Source organism: Orycteropus afer, unplaced genomic scaffold (assembly GCF_000298275.1).
Source record: "Orycteropus afer afer isolate SDZICR_OR568_19922 unplaced genomic scaffold, OryAfe1.0 scaffold00255, whole genome shotgun sequence".
Taxonomy (NCBI): domain Eukaryota; kingdom Metazoa; phylum Chordata; class Mammalia; order Tubulidentata; family Orycteropodidae; genus Orycteropus; species Orycteropus afer.
Window position 1 is genome coordinate 1,821,777 of NW_006921842.1, and position 13,308 is coordinate 1,835,084.

Below are 13,308 nucleotides of genomic sequence, written 5' to 3' on the forward strand. Positions count from 1 at the left end.
GATTATCTTCTGTGTCTGTGTTAATTGGTTTCCCTTTTCTTTGTTGAAGAGGGTCTGTGCAATCCTTCTGCCTAGTCCGCCATCTTGCCCCGCCTCAAGCTGTGAAATCTTGACTACAGTTTCTCTGTTTTGAAAGTGCAGTGGTGGAACAGGCACAAGGTAGACATTTCCATTGCAAATGGGAGTAATTGGAGGGAAAGAAGGAATAACAGGCACAAGGCAAGTCTAAAACCCAATAGAACTCCTTTGGGAAAGGGAAGGCAGTACTCAGAGGTCAATTTATAGCAATACATGCACATATCAAAAAAGAAGAAAGAACCAGAATCAGCACCATAACCCAACAACTCCAACAATTAGAGAAAGAGCAACAACATAAGCTATAGTCCCCAGAATTTCAAGGAAATAATAAAGATCAAAGCAGAAATATATGAAGCAAAAAACAGAAAAAAATCAACAAGACTAGAAGCAGGGATGGAGACAAGATGGTGTCCTCCTAATATACTATGCCAAATCCCTCTATAACAGAGATCTGAAAAAACTGAGTGAAACAGAACACATAACGATCCTGGAATTCTAAGCATCAAATGAGATGATTAAGAATTAGAGTGGGCACTCATTGGAAAGGGAAAGTTGCAAGATTAGTGACTGGGCAGAGAGATGAGACAGGGAAGATCCAAAGTGAGGGCATCTTGAACAGAGACACAGACACTGACAAGGAGGGGAAAAAAAACCAACACAAGTTCACAGAATCCACATGGAGATAACAACATAAAAACACAGTGTAGACAGAACAGGAAGAATTCAAGAGCCTCTGATGATACAGTGGTTGAGGCATTTGGCTGTTAACAAAAAGGTTGTTGGTTCAAACCCACCAGCAACTCCATGGAAGAATATGAGGCAGTCTGCTTCCATTAAGATTGACAGCCTTGGAAACCCAATGGGAGTTGCTATGGGTTGGAAACAACTTGATGACCGTGAGTTTGGTTTTTGGTTTGGAATAGACATGTGGGAGCTGGGAGAGAAACATTCAGGGAATCAGGTCAGAGTGACAGTGGCACAGGCAGTCATGGAGAGGAGAGAGTGAAAAAGGGAATAAGCTCTCCCCCGGCAGAAGCTGGGTTTGGGCTGGCAAAAGGTTTGTGTTGGGGCAGTTGAAGAAACTGGGCTCAGGACAATCTCTTACTTGGTTGAATCTTGGGAAGAGCTGGACAAATGGCTATGTGTACACAGAAGGGGTACACACCCACACCAGTTAATGGAGATAGGAGGGATAAGCTCTCTGGTCTAAGAAAAGCACACTTTTCTTGTGTATAGGGGTAAATACTCTTTCTGCAGCTACAGATTAATTTAATAGAGAAGCCCTGCCCTTACCAACCCTGACCCCTGGACAGCTCTACCTCTAGCAGACTGAGTCAGGGGCTGAAACTTGCCTGTTGGTTGCCTCAGGGACTGAGAGAACTTCTTTACACTGAACACGAGGCAAACACTGAACACAATACTGCAGTCTCCTCTCACAGCAAGACTCATTCTTGCCAGTTACCTCCCATGTTTCGGGACTCAAAGGCCAGTGTCAGCATGGGTAGAGAAGATAGTGTGAGGGTGGCATTTCAGTAGAGTCTGGGTAGGAGCTGGATAAATACTTTGTGTGCCCAGAAGGGTGACAGCCCCACACCAGTGAATCAGGACTGATGAGAAAAAGTCTTGGCTCCACCACAGTACAGTGTTCCTGTGAATAAGGGTAAAACTTCCCTCCACCACCATCACCAAGTGGGTGGCCAAGGAAGTCAACAGCAACCCACTCTAAACTGACCCAGAGGCTAGTCACAGCCTTCCCATAATGCACCAGCTAATCCTTCTCAGACTAACACAAGAGCCGTACACCTGCAGCTTTTTCTATGGGAGAAGCCCCCTTGCCCCAGACTCCTTTCACCTCTGTGGGCACACACCCCAGTGGGTCAGTGGTTTCTGCTACACTCACCTACTCTGAGGGCCGCCAGCTGACAGTAATTACACAAGTCCTTTCTCCTCAATTTCCTTAATTCCCCGTTATTTTCCTCCTTTCTTATTCCCCAATTTTTCCTCTTTGTACCTGCTTATGTCTCCCCCTTCCTCTTTGTCTTCCTACATTTTTGCCAATCTTTCAGCTCAACCACTCCCCCTTTATCATTTTCCTATATTTTTTAGCTTTTATTTTATTTTTTATCTTGTTTCCCTTTCCTTCTTTTCTTCTCCTTGGTTTCATTCTTTGGGTTTATTTGTTTGTTTGTGTTTGTTTGTTTGTTTGTTTACTTCTTGCCCTATCCAACAGAAGGAGAACATTAACTCTCCACTAGTCAGCCATATCTACTGCACTGACCACTTCACCCAACAGATGAGTACCACTACCAGGTCCAACACCACCAGATCAACCAAACATCATATTTTTTAATTTCCAAGTTATTTCTTGCTCCTATTGGACATACCTATATATAATACTACTCTTATTCCATAATCTTAATTATCTTCAGCATAATTAAAGAAGCTCTGGTGATGTAGTGGGTAAGGCATTTGGCTGCTTACCAGAAGGTCAGTGATTCAACCCACCAATTACTCCATGGGAGGAAGATGAAGCGATCAAATTCCATAAAGATTTACAGCCTTGGAAACACAAAGGGGATCAATATGAGTTGGAATCAATTCGATGGCAGTAGGTTTGGGTTTTTATTATTATTTCATATACTTAAGGAAAAGTGTTTATGTATCTGTGAGCTTATAGTTGTCATAAGAATTTTTTAATTTGTATATATCAAACTCCCATTAATTCATTAATTCTCTTTACGATTTTTCACCTTGGGTCATGCTTAGAGAATTCTGCACTTCACAAGTATAAAAATTTCATGTATATTTCCCTCTGGGTATAGACGAGAAGGACAGGAAGACTTCAGAGTTAGGGAAAATAAACCTTTGAAATTTGGAGAAAGGGGAGGCATAGGCAAATAAATCGATAAAGAATTCTAAGGTGGGGCAATTCTAAGCTCTGAATCTAATTTCATAATTTTAAAAACATGTCTACATGACCTACAGGGCATTTTGTGTGGTAACAATAAGCACATTTCCATGGAGATGGCAGCTTATTTGCTCCACAGATTAAAAAAAAAAAAATGAGACCAAGAGTCTCAATGAAATACAAACAAGAACTGGCCCTGGTGATGGGTATATATATATATATATATATTTAAGATTTTTAATCTTGAGGTGATAAATCATATTTTAATTTAAGTGCGTACATTCTAATTGTTAAATACCTATTAATGTTATGAGCATTCTGTATTTGAAGGATAATCTTAGGAAACCTACAAAGACAAATCCATGGCTTTTCAATAAAAATAATTTTATATACTTCAATCTATAAATCACACAATATCTAAGGCACTTGACTGCTAACCAGAAGGCTGGTGGTTCAAACCCACCAGCCACTCCTCAGAAGGAAGGTTGGGCAATCTACTTCCGTAGTGATACCACCTCGGAAACCCAAGGAGGGGTCGCTATGATTTGGGTCCGACTCAACAGCACATAACAATAACAATAATTTTGGAGGAACGAATGAAAATTTAGGACACTCTAGATAAGAACATTAACACCCATGGAAGCAGCAGTGAAGAAATCATATGCTGTAGTGCTGTAGTGCACTGGGCAAATCTGCTGCCAAAGACCTCTATAAAATGTTAAAGAGCAAAGATGTCACTTTGAAGACAAAGGTGTGCTGCTTACCTCAACCCATGGCATTTTCAATCCCCTCATATGCATGTGAAAGTTGGACAATGAGTTGTTGTTGTTATGTGCCTTCAAGTCTGACCAGACTCATAGCAACCCCTCCTTGGGTTTCTGAGGAGGTATCACTAGGAAAGTAGATTGCCCAACCTTCCCTCTGAGGGAGTGGCTGGTAGGTTTGAACCACCAGCCTTCTGGTTAGCAGTCAAGTGACTTAGGTACCACCATGCTACCAGAGCTCCCAACAATGAGTGAAGAAGATCAAAGAAGAATTGATGCCTTTGAATTGTGATGTTGGTGAAGAATACTGAAAATACCATGAATTTTCAGAAGAATGATTAAATCTATCCTGAAGGAAGTATAGCTGGAATGCTCCTTACAAGCCAGAAAAGCCAGACTTTGTCTCACCTACACTGGTCATGTCATCAGAAGGGATCATCCCCTGGAGAAAGAGATCATGCTTGGTAAAGTATAAGGGTCAGTGAAAACGGGGAAGACCCTCCACATCTTATTGAGATGGATTGACACAGTGGCTGCAACAATGGGCTCAAGCATAGCAAGGATTGTAAGAATGGATAGGACCGGGCATTGTTGCATTTTGTTGTATATAGGATCACTATGAGTCACAGGTGACTTGATGGCACCTAACAACAACTAGATATGTACAGTCAAATATGATAGATACTAGTCAGGTGTGGCTATTTAAATTAATTAATTAAAATAAAAAATTCAGTTGCTTAATCCCTCTAGACACATTTCAAGTGCTCAGTAGCCACACATGGCTAGTGGTTACTGTATCGAACAGCACAGATATACAACTCCTTCAAACAGAAAGTTCTGTTGACAGCACTGCTCTTGATGGTTTATGGACCTATCAGGTGCCACAAAAACCCAAACCAAACTTACTGCTGCCGAGTCAGATCCGACACATAGCAACCCCTCCCTGAGTTTTCGAGGCAGTATCACTACAGAAGTAGATTGCCCAACCTTCCTCCCGAGGAGTGGCTGATGGGTTTGAATCGCCAGCCTTCTGGTTAGCAGTCAGAGCGTAGCAGCACTATGCCAACAGAGCTCCCTCAGGTGCCACAGATGCATTTATAATGCTCTTTATCATTTCTCACAGAGATTCCATTAGATTTCCAACCATCTGGGATATGGATATACATGAAGCTGGTGTGTAACAGGAACAAATTCTGTCATGAGTGAATCTTCATCTGGTTCCTTCAAGCATAAATGTTTCCAGTTCCAAAAGGGAAACATTGCTCCCTCCACCTCAGTATTCTGCCTGAGGACACTCTCAGGCATTACATTTCCAGGGGTAAATTCTCTTCAAGAAGAGCCCATGGGAAGAGTTCTGAGCTAAGCTTTGTGATTCAGAGTCCAGCTCAGGGAGTGGGATTCTGAGAAGTGAAGAGAAGGCAAAGAACATGGGCCATTTAGGGGATTCTTCCCAGTTTAATCAGAACAGCAGTTCTCCTAATGTGATCTGTGCAACTCTTAGAGTCACTGAGATCCTCTCACAAGATCCATAAAGTCAAAACAATTTTCACATTACTAAGAAATTATCAGTCTTTCTCATGTGTTGATATTTGTACTGAAAATAGATCAGCTGGGATCTTAACAAAAATCTAGGCTGTGTCATCAAACTGCAATGGTAACTGTATTCTTCACCATCACCTGCTGATAGGAAAAACAAACAAAAAACAAAAGCAGCTACACTTAAATATGAACTGATTGAAGCATTAGAATTTATTCATTTTTATTAAATCACCATTTTTGAGCCTATGTCTTTTAATAGCTTCTGTGATGCAATCTGCTTCCGTAGAGATACCACCTTGGAAACCCAAGGAGGCGTCGCTATGAGTTGGATCCAACTCAACAGCAGTGAGTTTGTGTGTGTGTGTGGGGGGGAGTGTGTGATGACCTGAAGAAGTGCTGGTGCAGCAGTGGTAAAGGTGTTTGATTGCTAACCAAAAAGGTCCATGGTTTGAACCCACCAGCACTGTTTCTATAGATTTATAACCTTGGAAGTCCTATGAGACAGTTCTACTCTGGCCTATAGGGTGGCAATGAGTTGGAATCAACTAGAGGGCTGTGGGTTAGGTTTTGGTGAAGTGGTACAAAAGTGGTAAGTGCATGTAAACCACTTCTACATTCCAAAGTATGGTGTTTGTTCAAGGAAAGGGAAATATTTTGTGTGAGCTGAACTAGCCTCTTTTTTGGGGATACCATTTTTTTCTTGAAAGAAGGAATGACAGAGAAGCTGTCTTGAATATTTAGCACTTCCTCGAAAATGAACAACTAGTAAGCCTGCTACTTCAAGGAAACCAATTGACTGTATTGTTACTAATGATAAAACATAACCTCTGAAGCGATTAAAATATTGGAATGCTTGTATCCACTACAAGTTTGACAGTTCACCAAAACTCACAAATTTTTCTACTGAGATGAATGGTAATACGAACAAATGTGAGTCTTTTGATAGACTCAAATTTACAGAACAAATTTGTTCTACATTCAACAGTTTGTGTACATTTGATTTTACACCCCGATTACCATCCCCGACCATAACAAGCTCTCCTCCCTGCCCATCCCTGGGACCACCCCCTCCCTGTGCCCTTCTTAACTATGCACTCCTGTCTGTCCAGCTTTCCCTCTAGGTGAGTGCTGCTCCCCTGGTGCCTCATGGCCAATTGCTCCAAGGGGTATATTTCCCTCCAGTAGGTGGGTGCATCTCCCTGGGGTAGGTGTCCTGTATGTAGGTCTTTCTACTGTTGGGCTGAGAGACAATCCATGGGGGTGAGTCCAATTTTAAGGCTGAAGGGTAACCCAGGGCCATAATTTTAGGGGTTCCACCAGACTGGTCATTTTTGTGTTTTTGGATTTTGTTCCATATTTTCCCTCCCACTCTATCCAGGATATCCACTTTTGACCCCTTTCCAAGTGGTTCACATTGGTAGCCAGGCAACATCCAGTTCTTCTAGGCTCTGCATCATGAAGGCTGAGGTCTTCATGGTCCATCTTATCTTTGGACTAATTGTCCCCAGACACCTTTGATTTTCTTCACTCTTTTTGGCTTCACATGAGAGGAGACCAATAGTTGTATCTTAGATGGCCACTTGAAAGCTTTTAAGACCCCAGTTGCTCCTCACCAAAGTAGGTTGTGGAACAAGATTTTTATGTACTATGTTGTGCCAATTGAGCATGATGTCCCCTGAGACGATGGTCCCATTTGTCAGGCTCGGTGATTCTCCCTCTCAAGGTGTTTAGTTGTGCCTGAGAGGTTACTCCAATTCTGTCTTCTATTGCTTCTGTAAAGTGTGTGGCTAATTTTGTAGCACAAAAGTGCATATATAAGATTTCCTTTGATATTTTGTAATGCAATATGTCAACATTAGAAAATCTGCATATTCAATGAACTGATGCATCACTTAAAAAAAAACTCATGCATTATGAGTATGAGTATGAGTATGAGATTCATTCAAAGTGCAAGATGGATCTATAGTTTTTATGAACAAAATCTGAAATATTCAATAATAGGGTTTCCAATTGCAACTAACCTTTAAGAAACTTAAACTTCTGTAGCTTTAGTGAGCTATCAAAGATTCACAAGTACTTGGAAATGATATTAAATATATTCCTCCCTTATCCAACTTCCTATTTATGTGAAGCTAGATTTTCTGTATACACATGAATCAAAATAACAGAGTGCATGCATAAGTATATATGAAAATCCAGAAGTTTCTATGGACACAGATTAAGAGAAGTGCACAATCATCCATTCTTCTCACTGCATTGTTCTATTTTGCAAAATATTTATATTTTTCATGAAAATATATTATCACCATTATCATTCAATGGGTTATTATTTTAGAATGTTAAATTGTTCCAATTTCTTATATGGTTAATATTGGTAGATATAATCCATATAAACAAAATCTCTTTGGCTTCCTCATAATTTTTGTAAGAGGGAATAGAAATTCTAAGAAGCTCTGGTGGCACAATGTCTAAGCTCTTGGCTCTAACCCAAAGGTTGGTGGTTGGAATACACAAACTGCTCTGCAGAAGAAAAGATAAGGGGATCTGCACCTTTAAAGGAAGGTTGGGCAATCCTACTTCTGTAGTGATACTGCCTCGGAAACCCAAGGAGGGGTCGCTATGAGCCGGGGCCGACTCGACGGCACACAACAACAACAACAACAAGCACCTTTAAAAGGAGCTCTGTTGGCATAGTGCCTAAGGCATTTGACTGCTAACCAGAAGGCTGGCGGTTCAAACTCACCAGCCACTCCTCAGAAGGAAGGTTGGGCAATCTGCTTCCATAGTGATACTGCCTCGGGAAACCCAAGGAAGGGTCGCTAGGAGTCGGATCCCTGTGGGGCAGTTCTACTCCGTCCTATAGGGTCTCTATGAAATCCACTCCAGGACATACAACAACAACAAAGAGATTCTGAAACTAACAAGAATCTCTGACTTAAGCAGGCCCTGGCCTAGGACTCCAGGAGACAGTGTAGCAAAAAAGATTCCAGCGGGAGGAAAGGGGTCAGGGCAAAGTCCAAATACCAGGGCTTGGCTCTTAGACTAGATGGCGGGGTCAAGGGTGGGGATACCTATCTCCTGGGGGTTTCACTTCTACCTATCAAAGCCCATGTCAGCTCATTCTGCTTCAACACAGTGACGCTGCCCTAGTTCTCGCTCCAGTTGTGTCTCCGGTTTCTGGAGAAGCCAATCACCTTCACCTCGGTTCCTGGTTACAAGGTCCCCTGGGACCCGCCAAGAAGCAGATTCGTCCTAGGCTCCCCAGAATTCCAGAATGGCACCCAGGACCCTCCTCCTGCTGCTTCCGGGGGCCCTGGCCCTGACCCAGACCCGGACGGGTGAGTGGGGGTCGGGAGGGAACGGAGGAGGAGCGAGGGGGCGCCAGGCGGGGACGCTGGACCCTCGGAGCAGCCGCGCTCCCGCCTCCCCGGCTCCCGCCCGTCCTCTCCGCACCCTACGTCCAGGCCCCGCTCCTCCCGCCGCCCCGCCTCGTCCTCGAGCCCCTCGCGTCTCCTCCCTTCCCGACCCCATCTCCCCGGGACCCGGGACCCGGGCGCCGCGCGGGGAGGGTCGGTGCCTCAGCCGCCTCTCGCCCCCAGGCTCCCACTTCCTGAGGTATTTCCTCACCGCCGTGTCTCTGCCTGGACGAGCGGAGCCCCGCTTCATCGGCGTCAGCTACGTGGACGACATTCAGATTATGGGGTTCGACAGCGACACCCCGAATCCGAGGGCGGAGCCGCGAGCGCCGTGGATGGAGCAGTTGGGGCCAGAGTACTGGGACGGGGAGACACGGTACGCGAAATACATGGCACATATTTTCCGAGAGAACCTGCAGACTCTGCGTGGCTACTACAACCACAGCGAGGGAGGTGAGTGACGCCGGGTCCCGGTCACAGGTAACAATCCCCATCGTCCCCATAGACAGGTCGTCCCAAGTATCCGGGTCCGAACCTCACCCAGAGGCCGCTGGATCAGCCCGATCCTTAGACCCGGAAAAGTCGCGAGGCCTCGCTCCAGTTTCGTTTTTAATTTAGACTCAAATGCGCTCTGACCAATCGCCGCGCGTCAGGGTCGCAGGGGTGGGACAGACCCCAGGGTCGCGGCTGCTCGGGGGCCGGGCTGATCGCAGGCGGGGACAGGGTCTCACACCTACCAGAATACGCATGGCTGCGAAGTGGGGCCTGGTGGCCGCCAACTCCGCGCGTACTATCGGGACGCCTATGACGGCGCCGATTACTTCGCCCTGAACGAGGACCTGCGCTCTTGGACCGCTGCGGACACCGGGGCTCAGATCTTACAGCGCAAGTGGGAGGAGGACGGGCACGTGGAGAGCTCCAGGGCTTTCTTGGAGGCCAAGTGCGTGGACTGGCTCTGCAAATACGTGGAGAAGGGGAAGGAGACGCTGCACCGCGCAGGTATGAGGCGCCGCGGGACACCTCCCCGAACTCCTTTGGGTCTGGGACCCTATCTGCCTTGCTGGCATCTAAAAAAGAGGGAAGAAAAATACACCCTCCCATGGATGTGGAAAATGAGGAATTAGCACAGATTTCCAGATCGTGTAGCAGAGAGTGTCTCGCCTACAGGTGCCCCCCTTTCTCCTCTCTTCCTCTGTGGAGAGTAGGGGAGATGATTCCTGACTCATCAGCAGTTCTCTTTGATCCTGGATGAGGTTTTGGGACTCATGGGGTAGGGTGGACTTTATTTCCTGGGCCTTGTTCTCCACTTTACATGAGTGAGTTTGAAGGTCCAGTTCCAGCATTTTGGAATTTTTCAACCTCCGCTAAAGGCAGATAGAAATCCCTGTTCTCTGCCACAGAGCCCTGGAGCATTCAACTCTGGGCTGTCTCACCCTCATTCTAGAACTTCGCAAGGAATAGAAAATTTCCCAGATCCCTGGACTAGGCTATCTGTATTTTGTACTCCCTCCTCCACCCCAATTGTCCTGTCCATTCTCAGGATGATCACATGAGCTCTGCTCAGGTGGCCCAAGGGAGGTATGCAGAGTTCCTGCATTGTCTCATCTTTCCCCTCAGTGCTTTCAAAGACAAAGGTGACCTATCACCACATCACTGAAAGTGAGGTGACACTCAGGTGCTGGGCCCTGGGCTTCTACCCCGCGGAGATCACCCTGACCTGGCAGCGGGACGGGGAGGACCAGACCCAGGACACAGAGCTTGTGGAGACCAGGCCAGCAGGGGATGGGACCTTCCAGAAGTGGGCAGCTGTGGTGGTTCCCTCTGGAGAGGAGCAGAGATACACATGCCTTGTGCAGCACGAAGGACTGCCCGAGCCCCTCACCCTGCGACTGGGTAAGGAGGGACACAAGGAGCTCTTCTGGAGCCCTCCAAACAGGCGGGGTTCCTCACCTCCCTTCTCTTTCCAGAACTGCCCAGCCCCTCCATCATGGGAATTGTTGCTAGCCTAGTTCTCCTTGGATTTGTGATCATTGGTGCTGTGGTGGCTGGAATTGTGATCTGGAGGAAGAAGAGCTCAGGTAAAGATGGGGGTGGAGTCTGAGTTTTCTTGTCCCACTGTGAGATGTCAAGTACCAAGTAGGAAATTTGCAGTCTCCTGCCTAATTATGGGCATATATGCTGACCCAGTCTGGAGACCTGTGTGCTAACAATTACTCTTTTGTAAAGCACATGTGAAAATGAAGGGCAAATGTTCACCTTAATGGTTCTGGTTATGGAGATGCAATTTCCCATACTTGCAGGTTATGGGAAATTCCTGCTGAGGACAGACTTCCAGGAGGGTGGTTGTTCCAGTCCCTGCATATCTTTCCTTGATTCCTTATCCTGCCCAGAGTCTGCAGTCACAGTTCTGAAAACTTCCCTGAGGTCCAGGACTAGCTGACTCTTCTGGGACTTCAATGGAGCCTTCTCCCCAGTCTCTCAGAGAATGCTTTCTTCCCACAGGTGGGAGAGGAGGGAGCTATGCCCAAGTTGCAAGTAAGTACGGGAGGAGGGAGGCTGATTCTGAGACTCTTGGGACAATGTAGAAGGGAGTCCATGAGAGCCCCTTACCCCATAATTCCATTCTCCTGGTCTCATCTCTGTGGGCTCTGACTAGGCCCTACTTTTATTCTTCTCCAGCCAGTGACAGGGCCTCAAGCTTTGATGTGCCTCACACGACCTCTACAGGTAAGACCCTGTGGGATCAGACATTGGGGGAAGGATTGAGGATTGGGTAACATGACTGGGTCATGGGGGTTCTTTGGATTTTGACATTTTGAGATTCTAATTGTCTGTTCAGAGTGTAAACACTTACAGTGCCTGATCTCAATCTGTTACAATTCTTTCCTTCTGTAGTGTGAGATAGCTGCCTTGTACAGGACACAAGATTTGTTCAGCCCCACACTTTGTGATTCAGGAACCACTGACTTCTCTTCTGCAGCTGGTGTCTGAATGTGTCTGTGTTCCTGTCAGCCTAATGTGTCCCCTGCCCACAAGGACCCACTCCCCACACTCACCAATGTCCTTTCCCTGATCTACATTCCCCATTCCAACAGAGGTGAGGCTGGAAGGTCTACAACCCTGATATAACTTCCTGTCACCCTGAGGTGCGATATCTCACTTCTGAATTGAAAATGAGAATCTGAGAATGAATTTGATCATTCAAATTTTTGCCATGTGGTAGAGTTGATGGGTTAATTAAAAGAGGAAAATTCTGAAAACTTTAGAGGAAATCAATTAAAACCTGAGAATGTTTCAGAATTCATGTGTTTTCTATGCTGAATGTGTCAGAGTTAAGGACAGGAGAAGGCAGTGGAGATGCTGAGTGTGGATGGGGCCTGTGCCCAGTTGGTGCTCAGGGCAGCATGGACATTGACATGGTCACTCCTCAGCTTGGTCATCTTCACATGACTGTTTTCCTAATTCCTTTGGTAGAACCTTATCCTACTACATCCTGTGATCAGGGACTCAGATATACCTAGGCCTTGTCTTGTATCTGGAGCTATAGGCAGTGATGACTTTGAGTGACTTAAGCTGCCTAGGCTCATGCCTTACTCGGGCCCTTAGTTCTCATCATTTGTGTGTTTATTTTTTAGGGGTTTGTTTTTTATACAAGAACATGCCTGTTCGTGTTCTTGTCTATGAGCTCTGGTCTCATATGCTGTGGTATCACCAATCTCTGACAGCTGCAGCAGTGATTTTGCCTATCATCCCCACAAGGCCTACAACATTCCATACACACAGGAGTCTCTGGTAATGAGAGATAAATTTTCAGACTGGTCCAGATCCTGCCAATTTTTAGAACTGTTTCATGGATGAGTCTTTTCATCTTCTCCCTAACCTTGTTTCCAAAAAAGCCAAACTCATTGCCATTGAGTTGGATCCGACTCATAGCAACCCCTCCTTGGGTTTCCGAGGCAGTATCACTACAAAAATAGACTGTCAATCTTCCTTCCAAGAGTGGCTGGTGGGTATGAACCGCCAGCCTTCTGGTTAGCAGTCACATGCCTTAGGCACTATGCTACCAGATCTCCCAACCTTGCTTAGAGAGGAAGAAACCAATATATTCATCTTAGATACATTCTGTTGTGTTTCCATCCTTTAAAGCTAACCCACCCCCTCTCTCCCTGTCCTTGGCTCTGTAATCCTAGTTCTGGCTCCAATGCAAACTTATAGATTCATAAAGCAGAGACTAATTTAAATTCACATTTGGTTGTAAAGAGTACCCATCAGCAAATGATTATTCTCTCAAGAAGACTGAAATGATATGTATGCTGGGTTGTGCAGGAGGGTGGTTGTGGGGGGATGAGCTAGAGGGAAAAAGGAGACAACAGCCCTTGTCAGGGAACTTCTGGATGCTTTGATGTCAATGTGAGTGAACACTGAGCTGCACCTGCCACAAAATAGCATTTGCTCTGAGGCTACATTGATAATGACTCTGTCTTTAGAATAGGGAGCTCTGGTAGCATAGTGGCTCAGGCACTTGACTGCTAACCAGAAGGCTGGCAGTTCAAACCCACCAGCCACTCCTCGGAAGGAAGATGGGGCAATCTACTTCCGTAGT

General features: G+C 45.6%; 1 protein-coding gene and 1 pseudogene across 1 annotated transcript in view; one reads left to right on the plus strand and one right to left on the minus strand.

Moving 5' to 3' along the window:
* The window catches only part of LOC103204662, a 15,286-nt pseudogene extending 13,739 nt beyond the window's left edge, over positions 1-1,547 (minus strand).
* A 7,016-nt stretch (positions 1,548-8,563) lies between these two features.
* Positions 8,564-13,308, plus strand: part of LOC103204610 (popy Class I histocompatibility antigen, A-1 alpha chain-like) — a gene marked incomplete at its 3' end in the record, with an annotated part of 8,252 nt that continues 3,507 nt past the window's right edge. Inside the window, exons 1-6 of the mRNA XM_007949814.2 lie at positions 8,564-8,627; positions 8,889-9,158; positions 9,429-9,704; positions 10,323-10,598; positions 10,673-10,783; positions 11,208-11,244. Coding sequence (XP_007948005.2) covers positions 8,564-8,627; positions 8,889-9,158; positions 9,429-9,704; positions 10,323-10,598; positions 10,673-10,783; positions 11,208-11,244 — 1,034 coding nt within the window. The remainder of the gene's footprint in view (positions 8,628-8,888; positions 9,159-9,428; positions 9,705-10,322; positions 10,599-10,672; positions 10,784-11,207; positions 11,245-13,308) is intronic.